Raw genomic sequence first — 14573 nt, 5'->3', positions numbered from 1 at the left:
TAGCTCTTAACCATGAACACAAAAGCCACAATGTTTGAAACAATGTTGTTGAATGTCGCTCTTTGTTTTCAGGTGACCTTAGCTGCTTGGCAAGAGTTTGACAGTCAGCAGGCAGCAGTGAGGGAGTTTGTGGGTAAGGTGCGATCAGTCACAGAGAGAGAGATGAACTTCAGCAGTCCAGACAGTCTCAGCACAGAGCTGGAGCAGACCAAGGTGAGAACAACACCTGATCTCCATGGGCTCAGTGTAATGAATCACCTTTAATTAAACATGAGCATCTTTAGTTTCAACACAGAAGATCTGCTAGAGTTTTACACCCAAATCCTTATTAAAAAATGGTTTAGCAATAAAAATCTGATTGAAAAAGTCTCACTACAAGACATTGTAACATAGCCAGTGTGCACTCAAATGCAGTGGTGTAGTCTAGTTTTTTGTAGTGAGTATACTCTAATATAACACCCCCAGCCCCCCCCCCCCCCGCCGCCGCCGCCGCATACTCACCCAGCCCAGAGCGTCACCCCATAAGCACCACCACACTCACTAATGCATACGGTATGCATCGACATGTAATTGAGAGCATTAGGAAATACTAAGTGTTTTATCAGTTGACAATTATCAACAATAAAAAAAATAAAAAACATTATAGGCACAAATACAAATTTACTTTTAGAAATGGTGTTTTTGAAAAAAATGTTATTTTAAAATACATTTTACTGTGCAATTCCTTTCTAATTAATTTGAGTTAGACCGAACTTTTATTTTGGTAAGTTGTAGACATTTGAGTTTCTGTGTGTTTTAATAAACTATTATTATTATTATTATTATTATTATTAGGCCTGAAGTATACTCTGTGCAATAGTAAAATATTTCTGTTATAATTTCTTCAAGTTATATAGAACTTTTATTTTGACAGGTTGTCGTAAAGACATAACAGTTTCTGTGTGTATATGAAACGAATGAATGACGATAGTTTTATCAAATGAAATGGTGAAATTCTCATCAAGTGACTCTCATAGCAGCTCTGCGATGAAATGCACGTGTAGCTTACATCATGTCTCAATACAGTGAAACGCTGAAAACACCACGAGCGTGAGTCACGCGTGCTTCTCTCTGTGTGTGTGTGTGTGTGTGTGTGTGTAGTGGAACATACACTGAGCGCTCATTCCCAGAGACGCGTAGAACAATTGCAGTCTCTTAGCTTTAATATTCATAGACACTAGTCCATATCGAGATTTGATTCATTGTACAGCAGCTACTTTTGATTTATTCATTCAAAAATAGCCTAATTCCGTGACGTTCTGCTTTATATATCAAGTTTCATTTGTGACTGGATTCCGCGATTCGATCCGTCGCTTCGCAAACACAGACGGGGTGAATTTATGAATGAAAGTGTGAAAGTTCTGACACAAAACGAAGTTGATACGTATCCTCACGCTTTTTTTAAGTGGGTATACGCAAATCCTTGGCCTTTTCTAGTGGGTATACGGCGTATACCTGCGTATCACGTAGACTACACCACTGCTCAAATGTAACCTAATAAACTAAAGACTTTTATTTCAAAATTGTTTATTGTGATTATTTGGTGTATTCTATCTCCCAAACACAGTGTCACAGAAATATTCACTTCATCTGTTGCTGTTATTCCTGTAGGAACTCTTGAAACAGTGTGAAACGGAGGCCAGACAGGTGAACACTCTTCTCAAGAGGGCCGCAGAGATCCAACTAGGCCCCAAAAATCAGTCTCTCCTCCAGGATCAAGCACGGGCTCTGAGTGAACAAGTGGACAAAGTTGAGACTGGACTCAAGCGAGAGTAATACCCTACTTTATATTTATTTCATTTCATAGACATATGCATTAAGAGTTATCTATTGATGCATAATGAAACTATAATATGATGACTGTCTGATTTTTCAGTGTGAAGACTTTGGAGGGAATGAAAGATCAGTGGGATTCTTTCGGGAGTGAGTTTGAAGCTTTTTCCACATGGATAACAGAGAGAGAAAGAGAAATGGATGTCTTGAAAAGCTCCAGCGCACCTTTGGACCAGCAGATCTGTACCATAAAGGTGCAATAATCAATATATCATTAAAAAAATGAACAAAGTGTCTTTTAAAATGCTTAAAATGACTGAATGCCTTCTGTGAAAAAGTTTTATACTTAATTTTATAAATAATAATTTGAATTCATTATATTCTATATATTTTATTGCATATTTACGGTGGGCAGACAATCAGAGAAGGTCTGCAGGAGAGGTCAGAGGTCCTGTCCAATCTGGAGGAGAAGTCTCAAACGCTGGTCCAGTTTATGTCCTCTGGCGAGTCTGCACGAATCAAAGCCCGTCTGACACAGATTGGCAGATACTGGGAGGAGCTTAAGGAGAGTGTGGAACACCTGGATGGACAGTTGGAAGAGAGCTCCTCCCACCAGACAAAGTTTAATGCCAATCTTCAGCAGGTATGTTTGAACATGCTATTTAGTGCAGTCGTACTAAAGTTCTTATGTTGTCTAATGACATTTCATCCTTTTAAAAGGTACAATCAGAGGTTGAAGATATCCAGAAGAAACTTGACAGCCCTGTCACCTCTTGTGTGTCTTCATCTGAGACCTACAAAACTCTACAGAGTCACATGGTATGATACCTGAATCATTGTTAACATTTCTGATTAAGGGTGTGTTCACACTTGTAGTTTGGTTCTCTTGGTTCTTTTGGTCTGGACCAAAAAAATAAATCATACATATAGTTCAGTTCACACTGTCACTTCTAACACCGAAACTACAGATACAAAACAGTATTGTAGTATGTGTACGCACATCGCTGTATGTGCGTACATATCCTGTTTTTTTTACCAGCTGTGAACTCACAAATAGCTTATTAAATGTGTAAAGGAGTTTACTAAAAAAGCACCTGGAATCATTCCGTGGCCCACAAACGAAGCTCTTCTGCGAGAAGACGGCGGTTTTGATGCCTGTACAGATCTGTGATGGGCAACGTAGCTCCTATGATGAGAAAAAACAGGTACGCTTTAGCATTCAGTCCTTTTTAGGATTGCATCTTGTGACATAACGTCCTGTTTTTGGTTCGTTTAGATGTCTTTGGTCCATGTTGCGTTCATATTTCAGTTGAACCGCACCACGTTTATTTGAAAAGGTGGGTCTCGGTCCACTTGTTTGGTGCACACCAGGGTTCGGATGGCACTTATTCAAATGAACTGCACTAACAGAGCAATCGCACCAGAGGTCGTTTTACTCAAACCAAACTAAGTGTGAACACACCCTTATTTACACCAATTCCGTCTGAATAAGTGATTTGTTTGGTTTTCAGGATATGTTCCAGTCTCTGGAAAAGCTGAAGGCCACCCTGCTGTCTCTGTGTGCTGGCGCCCGCAGGCTCAGCGAGAGGGAGAAGACAGAGAAAGCCGTGGCAGCCCTACAGCAAAGTTATGAGCAGTGTTTAAAACAGGCCAAGGAGAAACAGAACCAAATGGAGAGCCTTCTGTCACATTGGCAAAAGTATGATTATTTTCACTGTTGGTATCTAATGTATTTACATCTTAAATCCTAAAAAATCCCTTTGTGTGAGGAGATAATCCTTTAATAAGAGTTATTTATTGAAATCGTTTTGCTCATTTTGATTATTTCAGATATGAAAAGGATTGGTCTGCCCTGCAGTCATGCCTGGAGAGATGTGAATCCGTATCCAGCTCTGACACTCAGTTCCTCACGGTTGACAAACAAAAGCTCAATGGAGAACTGCTGGAATTGAAAGTAATAAACTAGAGAAACAGCATTCGCAATGCATTTTACTTCAATTGTGTGACATATTTCTATGTGCAACAGAATATTTAGCAAGAAATAATAAAAGGCGGGGCTTAATTTTATCCATAGGGATTTAATTGAATTGTGAAATGTAGGCTTATTGATTGTTAATGTTATTTTTTTGTTTCTGCCTTATCGAAAACAAGCGTTTTTTTAAAGAAAATGTAATATACTGATGAAGACTAGGGACATTGAAGAGTTGATCAACTTTCTTTGGTGTGTAATGTTGCTGTTTGAGCATGAAAAAGTTACAAAGGACAAAGTTACTCCAAAGGGAGTTATTCTCTATATCAGTGCGCACTGTTTCTGAACTTCCTGAAATGCATTGATTGTAGTCTTGCGTTTTCTTCCGGGAACAAACACGCCTCAGTATTCCTCATTTAAATAATCCCCGCCCAAAGCATACGCAAAATAACATGGCGAGGCCTGGTTGAGTTGCGTTAGTAGTGTGTTGAAACTCATGGTTATGGTAAGGCGCTTGACATTTCCCAAACACGCTCGAAACGGTTGACCAATCGCAACACATTGGTCCAGCCAACCAATTGCGCCATTGTGCTTTTCGTAAGGAGGGGCTTCATAGAGATGGGAACTAAACAGAGCGTTACTGACAGACTGAGAAGAGAGGCTGCAATAATATAAAATATGGGGCAAATAATGTGTTTTTTTAACATTTAAGCATGAAGACCTATTCTAGTAAACCCCAAAAACTAAATCTAAACTTTGTAAAAGGGCATAATATGGCTTTTTATTTAGTTTCTTAAATTTCTTAAATATTGTTCTTTTAAAGCACCTACAGAGTGAACTTCAGTCTCTGGAGTCAGTTTACAACAGGCTGGAGGCCCAAACACCAACCCTTTACACCACTGCTTCAGATGAACGTGTGAAAACACTCAAAGAAGACCATGAACAGCTCGAGAAAAGATGGACGTGTCAGACCACAGCTATACCTAACAGGTCAGTCATAAGTACTGTAAAAGTATTTGTAGGCTAAATTCTACACTTTGATTTTGTTTTACAGTATATTTTCCATGTTCTTTTATAATGGTTTCTTGAAATTATGAATGTTAGAGCATGCCTAACATAGTACATCAAACTGTTACAGAATCCAAGTTCTTCAGGAGCACCGTTCTCAGGTGGAACAGTTTGATCAGGCCCTACAGAAGTTCTTCAAATGGGGAGAGTCTTTCCTCTCATCTTTAAATTCGTCCTCTAACATTGATGTCACTGATCTTCAACCTTCCACCAGTGATATCAAGGTACGTTCCATTATTAGAGCCTCCATTCAATCAAGAACAATATCAGACAAATTTTATCTTAATTATGGAGATTCTTAAACTCAAATTATTTATTGAAAACGGTTTTATGATCAATGTACACTACATTGTTACTTTTACATTGTTACAAAATATTTATTTTAATTTAGTTTAAATAAATCTTTTTCTTTTAAACTTTCTATACATCAAAAAATCCTGAACATTAAGCACCACAACCGTTTTCAACATTGATATGAATAAGAAGAGTTTCCAGATCAGCATATTAGTAGGATTTTTTTTAAGGATTATGTGACACTGAAGACTGGAGTAATGATGTTGGAAATTTGAATCATAGGAAAAATGACATTTTAAAATATATAAAATTAAATAATAGTTATTTTAAATTCTAATAATATTTCACAATATTACTCTCTTTAAATGTAGCTTTGGTGAGCATAAGAGCATACAAATCTTACTGACTACAAACTTTTGAACAGTTGTATGTAAATCTTATGTAAATATTACAGATGTCAATCGAATAACATTTTTAATCCAATTAATTACACAATTTAAAAAAGAATTGCAAATATGAATATTTGATGAGAAAATTCACAGACATTATTGTAACAGATAAAGGTGTTGATTATAGGCAATAACAAAAAAGTTTATTGTTTTTAAAAACAATTGTTTAATGTAGTAAATATAGTAAATATAAAATGAGGACAAAGAATATGTTATTTATCGTCAGTAAGAGAGATTGCAGATTTTAAAAGTAATGTTTCATCATTTTTCCCACCAGGAGAGGAGAGATGACCTGCAGAAGCAAAGCAGTATAAGACAGAGTCTTCAACAGCAAACAAAGGCCTTGTGTGATGTTTGTGAGCCTGCTGAGGTTCAGCAGCTTCAGGGAAAGTGGGAAAGCTCCTTGCAGCCGTACCTGGAGGCCCATCAACTGGTTGATCTACGAGGTGAGAGTCTGGAGAAGCTCGAGGCCTTCCTACACACCCACAGTGTGGCGGCCAGCGTCCTTCAGGGCCTCAGACAGACTGTGGAGAGCGCTGGGAGTTGGGATAAAAGCCGTGTGGACGAGCTGCAGAAAGACCTGGAAGCCATCGTTCCCGATATCGGCCGTCTTGAGACGCTTGCCGTGAACCTGGACGGCAGCCTCTGTAAGGCTCATCTCCACCTGATCAATGGGAAGGAGACGCGCTCCTCGTGCCGCTCATTGGCCGACTCCTTGAGTGTTGAGCTTGATGCCGTGAGGAACCTACTGGGCTCGAAGCAAAGCGAAGCTGAGGCTCTCGGTGCTCTTTGGAGCTCGTTCAGACAGCGTAAAGAGCAACTGCTCAAAACGGTGGAGGATATCGAAGAGAAGGCAGATCAACAGGGCCTGAAAGAGCCCAATGTACATACTCTACAGCAGAGGTATGGATTGCCCTTTTCAAAAGGGTTGTTTGTACATGTCTGTGGCTGTGTTTATAGAATTGCATCTTCTCTGTGATGTGTGTAGGCTTCGGTTCTTCAATCAGCTGGAGGATGAGCTCCAATCCCACCAGCAAGAGGAGCAGTGGCTCAGGGATAAAGGTCAACAGCTGGCTCAGAGAGATGCAGAGTTGGGTGGTGAAGTACTGAGGGAGATCAGCCTGCTTCAGACCACATGGGAAGACACCAAGAAACTCATCACTGAAAGGTGGGCCACCAGGAACGACCTATTGTACTTTTTTTGTTATATTTTATTGGTATTTGCCACTCAATCAATCAGACAATCATGCCCTAACAATATTATGGACCTGGACAGAAAACAAACAGTTGCATTTAATGTTTAAAGAATTAAACACTAGTCTTTAATGGGCACATGGTGACTGATTTCTTAGTTTTGCAAAGGTGCAAATTTTCAGTATATAGCTGACGTTGCTGCGTGATTTTGTTCCAGGCAAGAGCAGAGCAGCGCTTTGGTAGACCTCATGAAAGACTACCAGAGTCTGAAGTCTTCAATAAACACGATACTGGAGAGCGCTGATGCCATAGCCGACATTAAAGCCGTCCTAAAAGACCAAGAGGACACACGGAGATCCTTGTTAAAGGTAAAACCTGCTAGTCTGCAGGCAGAATGCAAAATAGCAGCTAAAAAGAGTTACTAGCTTTTACTATCCAAGATAAACTTTAATGTTGGGCTTTGATTATCTTCCTCTCTGTAGCATGAAGCTGTAAAAGCAGAGATGGCCAGTAACCAGGATGTGCTAGAGCGATTCTCCAGTAAAGGAAAGAAGCTTTTAAGTGAATTAAACAAGATCCCGGAATGCGACGCCCAGATTGTGAAGACAGAAATAGATGCCACAGTGGATCAGTGGCTAGATGTGAGTTTGTCCAATGGCCAATTATTAAATCTTCATTAAAAAGAAATCTCATATAACAGAATCTAAGAGCCATTATTCTTCATATCAACACACAGGTTTCAGAGAAAATCGAGGACAATCTCGAAAGTCTCAAGAGGAGCTCTGCTTTGTGGGTGGAAATCTACGATATCAGTGGAGAAATTGAAAGCTGGTCCAACAGTTCGGTTATGGATCTTACAGATGGACTCAATAACTTCAACGATAGCCAGAAAACCGCAAACAAACTCTCGGAAGTCAAGGCACGTTCCGAACGGTGTTATTAAACACTGTTATAAAACCAGAGCACCAGTTGTGTAATATGTTATTCATTTTTCTGTGTAGGTGGATGCTGGCCTAAAAGAAAAGAAGATTGATGCTTTACAAGAAAAAGTTTCAGAGCTGAAACAGCTTTGTGGTGGCCACGACGTTCCTGCAAAACTGCAGGTAAGGGCAAGCTGTATTTCTCACACTACACAACAAGGTTTCTTGCCATATGTCGTCATCTTGTCACAGCAGCACTCATATACACAACGCTAACGAGGTGCACAAACTACAAGACATTTGCTCAAGAGGAGGTCTTGACCAGCAGTGAAAACAAAAAAGTGTTCTCACATAAATTCATAAAGTAATTACGAGATTTTTACGTTTATACCATCTGCACTGTGTTTGGCTGGATTAGTTCCACCTTATCGTTGTATTGCACACACTACAAGATCAAAAAGAAGCAAAATCTAGCCAAAAGTCATGTAGTGTGAGCTTGCCTTAAGTTTAATCTCCATTTAATCTTGGATCAATTTGATCATTCTCCATTGGATTCATTACCTCTACGCCATCTTCAAACCTTTCATATCTTCCAGGTCATGGAGACGGACCTCAGAAGAAAAATTAGTAGCATCGAAGAGTTATGTGATCAAGCCAAGAACAACCTCCAAGATTTCTGCTCTCAGAAGAAGCAGCTGGAAGATTTCCTCACTCAGATGTCTGAGTGGCTGACGAACCTTGAGATATCTTTGGTGGATTCACCCTGTGGAACAGCTCCTGAAGAGATCTGCAGAGTGAAGGTACAAAAAGTGTGATTTATTTTATTTTAAATGATACATATCACGATTAGCATCAATCTTCAATCATTTCATATTGAAGTTTTAATAGCTCTAGGCAGGGCTCGAAAATAAGGACTGGCCAATGACCCAAGGCAAGCGTGAAAGACGCTTGGGACAGAATTGACCGACATTTTATTAGTGATTATCCTTGAAAGCACAGTCTTCAATGAGTTACAGAATATAAAATTAACGTAAACAGTTGAATAGATTTGTGCGTCAGGTCTTAAAGTGACAGCAGCCTAATAAACCTGCTGCTGTCTGTCAATAATGTTAATCAAACAACAAAAGTAAAATCACTCACTGCTCTTGACTAAAACACTTCTGTTGCTTTAATACGGATTCATTTATATTTAATTTATACAGTGAAGAAGCAGGGTTATTTCACATTTGATTCATTTTTTCAATTTCTGTAGTATTTCTTACATTAATATTTTGTATTTATTGTATGTTTGTATGTATTTGTGCTATTACTTGTCATTTAAATTTACTTGTATTTTCTTATTGATTGTTTACTTGTTTTAAAACATGTTTGATGTTTATATGAGTTAGGCTAGTAGTTCTTAATCTTGTCGTGGTATTAAAATTGTGAAATCGAGAATTGTGAATTTTCACTGGTATCTAAAATTTTGGTGTCATGATAACCTAATTTATTAAAATACAAGGTTATATAAAAACCAACTAAAACAATATATTATAAAAAGTGAACATTTTGGGAGGGCTAGTAAAAATCTGAAACACACTAGAAAAATCCTTACCGTTGAGCTCTGCCTAGGGATCAGAGAGAGAATGGAAAATGGTCAGATAATACTAAATTATGACTGTTCTGCTACAAGAAATCTTGACTAGCATTATAAATGCACTTCAAGAGAAAAAAATTAAAGGTTTTCTATGCATACAATTCATAGGAAATCCAGAAGGAGCTTCAAAACCAGCAGACTAGCATTGACTCAGCCCGAGAAAGTTTGAACACACTTTGCAGAAAATACCCCTCAGAGGAACTAGCTGGTTTAGGTTCCTCTCTGACTGACCTCATCAAGAAATATGATACGGTCAATCAGCTCTGTGTTAAGAAGCTTGGGTCCATGCAGCACGGCCTCCAGCAGAACTTCAATGGTGAGAATCAGTCTTCCTGAATTAAAATGATCTTTCCTTTGATTCAAGGACAGACATTGCCGTAAGATTACTTACTGTCCTCTTTATCTTCTTCTTTTCTCAGATCTTGTGAAGGAGTTTCATACATGGCTCTCTGGACAGAAAGACATTGTGAGAGAATGTGCCGACCATTCTGGTGACATGAGCGTGGTGGAACGCAAACTGCAGAAATTGAAGGTACACCTCATCCTACATGTAACTGAGCAGTTTGAAAAATGTCAAGTAATCTTTCTGACCTCATTGAGAAGAAAAATGCTATGTAGAATGGCAAAATCGCAGACAATAAAATAGCCATATTTGGTGATAAACATACAGCTATTTTGAGTGGGATTTGGACCAGTGTGGGTGGCCTTAAATATAGATACCAAGCAACTGTTAAAATGTCTTAAAACAACACTATTGATTATTGTGACTGGGAGAGTTAACTGGAAAATATGTAATTTGTTATGTGAGCTGTAGTGACCTATTATGAAGTACTGTTTTTAAATGATCTTTCTAATGATTTTTATGAATAGTTGTGCTTTCCCTGTGCAAAACTTGCCCTCATGATTCTATAAAGTGTTGTAGGTGGTTGTTGGGCATTGCTATGCAGTTGATAGTTGTTAGGATGTTCTCTGCGGTTTCTAGGTGGTTTTTAATGAAAGAATCCTCTAATGTTTATCAAGACTGTTTATTTGATCAAAAATACACAAAATTACTCACCCTCAAGCCATCCTAGGTGTAAATGACTTTCTTCTTTCAGATGAATACAATCGGAGAATTCTATCCGGAAAATATCCTGGCTCTTACAAGCTTTATAATGGTAGTGAATGGTAAATGAGATTTTGATGCCCATAAAAGCGCATCCATCCATGATAAAAGTAATCCACACGACTCCAGGGGGTTAATAAAGGCCTCCTAAAGAGAAGAGATGCATTTGTGTAAGAAAAATATCCATATTTAAAACTTTATCAAACAAAATAACTAGCTTCCGGCAGTCGGCCTGTGCAAGTCGACTTACGCCAAAAGAGTAACCCTTGATGTGATGTATGACGTTGAATGTGGGAGTAGCGTAAGCTAAGATGCCTCTCGCGGTTCAGACAAACAGGGCTGTGCAATAAACTCAAGCTTCTCTGAGATTTCTCTTTAAAAATTCTCGTTTTAAACTTCTAATTTGTGACCGGTGTTTTGGTTTGCTCTATCCTCTGCGCTTCCGCAATACGTTATGCGTCAGGTCAAGGGTTACTCTTTTGCTGTAAATCGTTGCTTATGGCCGTCTGTCGGAAGCTAGTTATTTTAGTTTGAGTTATTTTACGTTTTTAAATCTGGATATTTTTCTTACACAAATGCATGTCTTCACTTCCGAAGGCCTTTATTAACCCCTTGGATCCATGTGGATTACTTTTATCATGGATGGATGCGCTTTTTTGGGCTTCAAAATCTCATTTACCATTCACTACCATTCTAAAGCTTTGTACGTTTTTCAAATAACTCTGATTGTGTTCCTTCTTCAATGTAAGTCTGTGGGATTTTGCATGTTTTATCCGTGGAACAAACGAAGTAGGATGGCTTGTGTATGTTTAACACTTAGCACTCATTGTGGAGTCTCTTTTCTGTCTCACAGGGAGCTCTGGAGCGGGTGGAGGATGGAGACGGCCGTCTAACACTGGTGTGTACAGAGGGCGAGAAGCTTCTTCTACACCTCCCCAAAGCCAGCGCTGGCCAGGTCCAGCAGAACCTCTCCTCTATCCAGCAGGACTGGGACAGCTACGTGGAGCAGTGTAAACAGAACCAGCAGAACCTGGAAGACAGCGCCAGTCTGCTCAGCGGGTGAGAACTGAACAGCGGCTTCACAGTTCACACTGCTGCATGCTGAGTTCAATATTACAGCGGCAGATTGTTTGAAATAATTCCTGCGGATAAACGGCTTTGCTGTGGAAGCGAGGACATGCTCTCGGCTCTCAAGTTGGCCGGGGGTTATTTGGCCGCTCTGAATTGAAATCTGTGCTGTGTCTTTCTAGCTTTGAGAGCTGTCTGCAGAGGTTGACACGCTGGCTGGAGCGTATGGATGTGAGGATGAGCACAGAGCTGCCCGAGGGGAGACACAGCGATCAGGAGAAAGTGACGCTGGAGCGCGTGGAAGAATTCCAACATGAAGTGCTTAAAGAGAGGTTAGAATATGTTAAACTGACAAATATCAAACTGAATTGGTAAATAAACAGCCCTTTTTTTGCACCAGCAATATGAGGTAACACTTTACAATAAGGTTAATTAGTTAACATTAGTTAATGTATTAACTAACATGAACTAGCAATTTGCAGTACAGTTGTTACAGTATTTATTAATCTTTGTTAATGTTAGTTTGGGTTAACATTGTTAATGTTAACAAATACAACCTTTGATTTTGATAATGTATTAGTAAATGTTGAAATTAATATTATTTAAGATTAATAAATGCTGTAGAAGTAATGTTCATTCTTAGTTCATCTTAACTAAGGTAGTTAACTAATGAACCTTATTGTAAAGTGTTACCAAATATTAAATTTTTTAAGCATGTATAACAATTTGTGGAAGATCCTATCCGAAACATTTCATATATGCAAAATACACACATTTAAATGAATGAATGAATGAATAATTAATTAATTATTAATAATTAAATAACTTTATTTATTTATTCAAATGTTGAATTTATTTTATTGAATATTTTATTTTGCAGGGAAATATGACCTAAACTGATATGTTATTTAGCCGGTCTTATGTTTTTTTTTTTGCATTGTGAAATTATTTTCATGACAATTAATCATATTTCTTATTTGTAGGAAATGTGATCTGGGCATGTTTTTGTGAGATTTACTCATATTTACAGACCTAATATGGACATTTTATAATATATAAGTACTTATAATGTATTGATTGTTTTTTAAAAAATGCAAATAATTTTCCAACCTGTTCTCCTGCAGGGACTCGTTTGAGAGTCTGTGTCAGGAGGCTCAGGCTCTGAGTGAGGGGGGTCACGGCAGTGGGGCGGAGGTGCGGGCGTCTGCACAGCTCCAGCTGCAGCATCAGGCGCTTCTCAAGGCGGCGAGGGAGAGACTGCGCGTGTGTCAGCTCAGTCAGCAGGAGCAGCAGAACTTCGAGGAGACACTGCAGAGCACCTGGGGATGGCTCAGCGGTGTACAGGAGCGCCTCAACACGCTCAACAGCACCAGCGGGAATAAAGAGACCCTGGAGAAGAGATTGGGCCTGGTTCAGGTCAGAAAACAGAGTCATGACACTCATATGAGGATTCCCAGATTATTCTCTATTTGTAATAGTGCGCACTAGGCAGCACTTAAAAAAATAAAAATATCCTTATACTATATATATACATATATATATATATATATATATATATATATATAATCTTTTTTTTAAACTTAAAAAATGTATTATTAAACTTAACTATTTGTCAATCATTATTATATTATATATTAATGATATTATATAAAATGTATTATTATACTATTGATAAAAATATAACAACCAAGCCTTTTGTTTTAATTGAATTGAATTGAATTGAATTGAATTGAATTGAATTGAATTGAATTGAATTTCTTTTCTTCATTTCTTTCTTAAATTAAATTAAATTAAATTCTTTTCTTCATGTCTTCATTTCATTACTAGTCTTGTTAGTTAATAATACACACATTTATCATTCTCAAAAATGCTATATAATCATTGATATTTTGATGATATTGTTTCAGGACATCTTGCTAATGAAGGGTGAAGGGGAAGTGAAGCTCAACATGACCGTAGGGAAGGGAGAACAGGTGCTGAAGAATTGCAGTAGGGATAAACAGGAAGTTATCCGCTCTCAGCTCAAGAGTCTGAAGGATTCCTGGGCCAATATCCTCATGACCGCAATGAGCTGTCACAGGTGAGAGTTCCTGTCTCCTCTTATGAAACCTAACTTTGCAGAATGATATAATAATCATGTGTGTGTGTTTGATGCAGTCGTCTGGAGTGGACCGTAGCTCAGTGGGGCTGTTTTCTGGAGAGTAAAGCTCAGCTGCAGCAGTGGATGGAGATGGTGGAGCAGGAGGCCGGAGTGGCTCTACCCCAGCAGCCCGGGCTGAAAGAGAAGGCCTCGCTGCTGGAACGCCTACGGGCCATTCAGGCTGATGTGGAGGTCCATTCCTCAGCACTGACCCGCCTGAATGAGAAAGCCTCAGAGATGTATGAGAAAACAGGAGACCAGGCATTCGCTGAAGGACCAAAATCTGAGTTTAACACACAGTTTACCAACATCACAAGTGTCATTAAGGTACAAATATGTCATCTAAATATAAACATACAATTCAAACCACCTCCTGTGAGTCACTCAGGATAATACGGTGCATCCAAAATTGCATACTGTCTGAGTAGGAACCACATTTAAGTTTGAATTTACTTTGCGACCGGTAAAAAAGTATGTTCTATATAGTTTGAATATGGGTAGTATGAATGAAATTCAGACGGACTACATCCGCCATGTTGTTGCTGTCACATGACCTACCAGCGTCAGTTGTGTCGCTTCACTGTTATTCATAAATCCTCTCCATGTCCTCATGGGATAGGTAAGTGTCCATCGAATGCACACTTAGTAGTAGGTCATCTAGGTACTTTTTGCCTAATGTTTTTCGAATACTCTGTATTCGGACATTCTACTCTTTTGGCATATTGTTTTTTGCCTACTATATAGTAGGGAAATATTCGATTTCGGACGCAGGAATAGTGTCTGCTAATGCCTTAAAAAGAACTAAATATTTAGTGGGAAAGAAATGTAGGATGAGAGTTAATTTCATCCTCTGGGTTTTTGTTTGGTTAAGAAAAGTAAGCAATATTATTGCTTTAAAATATGTATTTTAGAAAAGTT

The 14573-nt window shown here is 38.6% G+C and overlaps 1 protein-coding gene across 12 annotated transcripts in view; it reads left to right on the top strand.

Moving 5' to 3' along the window:
- The window catches only part of syne1b (spectrin repeat containing, nuclear envelope 1b), a 137673-nt gene that overhangs the window by 38997 nt on the left and 84103 nt on the right, over positions 1–14573 (top strand). For all 12 annotated transcript variants that reach the window (XM_084394071.1, XM_084394069.1, XM_084394070.1 and 9 more), the window contains exons 29-51: positions 73–213; positions 1651–1811; positions 1916–2066; positions 2228–2455; positions 2533–2631; positions 3324–3511; positions 3643–3766; positions 4605–4771; positions 4920–5073; positions 5870–6495; positions 6581–6760; positions 7004–7154; positions 7269–7427; positions 7523–7705; positions 7788–7889; positions 8303–8506; positions 9451–9658; positions 9762–9874; positions 11301–11506; positions 11698–11847; positions 12640–12931; positions 13423–13595; positions 13673–13982. In XM_084394071.1, coding sequence (XP_084250197.1) covers positions 73–213; positions 1651–1811; positions 1916–2066; positions 2228–2455; positions 2533–2631; positions 3324–3511; positions 3643–3766; positions 4605–4771; positions 4920–5073; positions 5870–6495; positions 6581–6760; positions 7004–7154; positions 7269–7427; positions 7523–7705; positions 7788–7889; positions 8303–8506; positions 9451–9658; positions 9762–9874; positions 11301–11506; positions 11698–11847; positions 12640–12931; positions 13423–13595; positions 13673–13982 — 4470 coding nt within the window. The remainder of the gene's footprint in view (positions 1–72; positions 214–1650; positions 1812–1915; positions 2067–2227; positions 2456–2532; positions 2632–3323; positions 3512–3642; positions 3767–4604; positions 4772–4919; positions 5074–5869; positions 6496–6580; positions 6761–7003; positions 7155–7268; positions 7428–7522; positions 7706–7787; positions 7890–8302; positions 8507–9450; positions 9659–9761; positions 9875–11300; positions 11507–11697; positions 11848–12639; positions 12932–13422; positions 13596–13672; positions 13983–14573) is intronic.

This window comes from Rutilus rutilus (assembly GCF_951802725.1).
Source record: "Rutilus rutilus genome assembly, chromosome: 21".
NCBI classification, from domain to species: domain Eukaryota; kingdom Metazoa; phylum Chordata; class Actinopteri; order Cypriniformes; family Leuciscidae; genus Rutilus; species Rutilus rutilus.
Note: the sequence above shows the minus strand (reverse complement) of the source record. Positions and strands in the feature narration are given on the sequence as shown.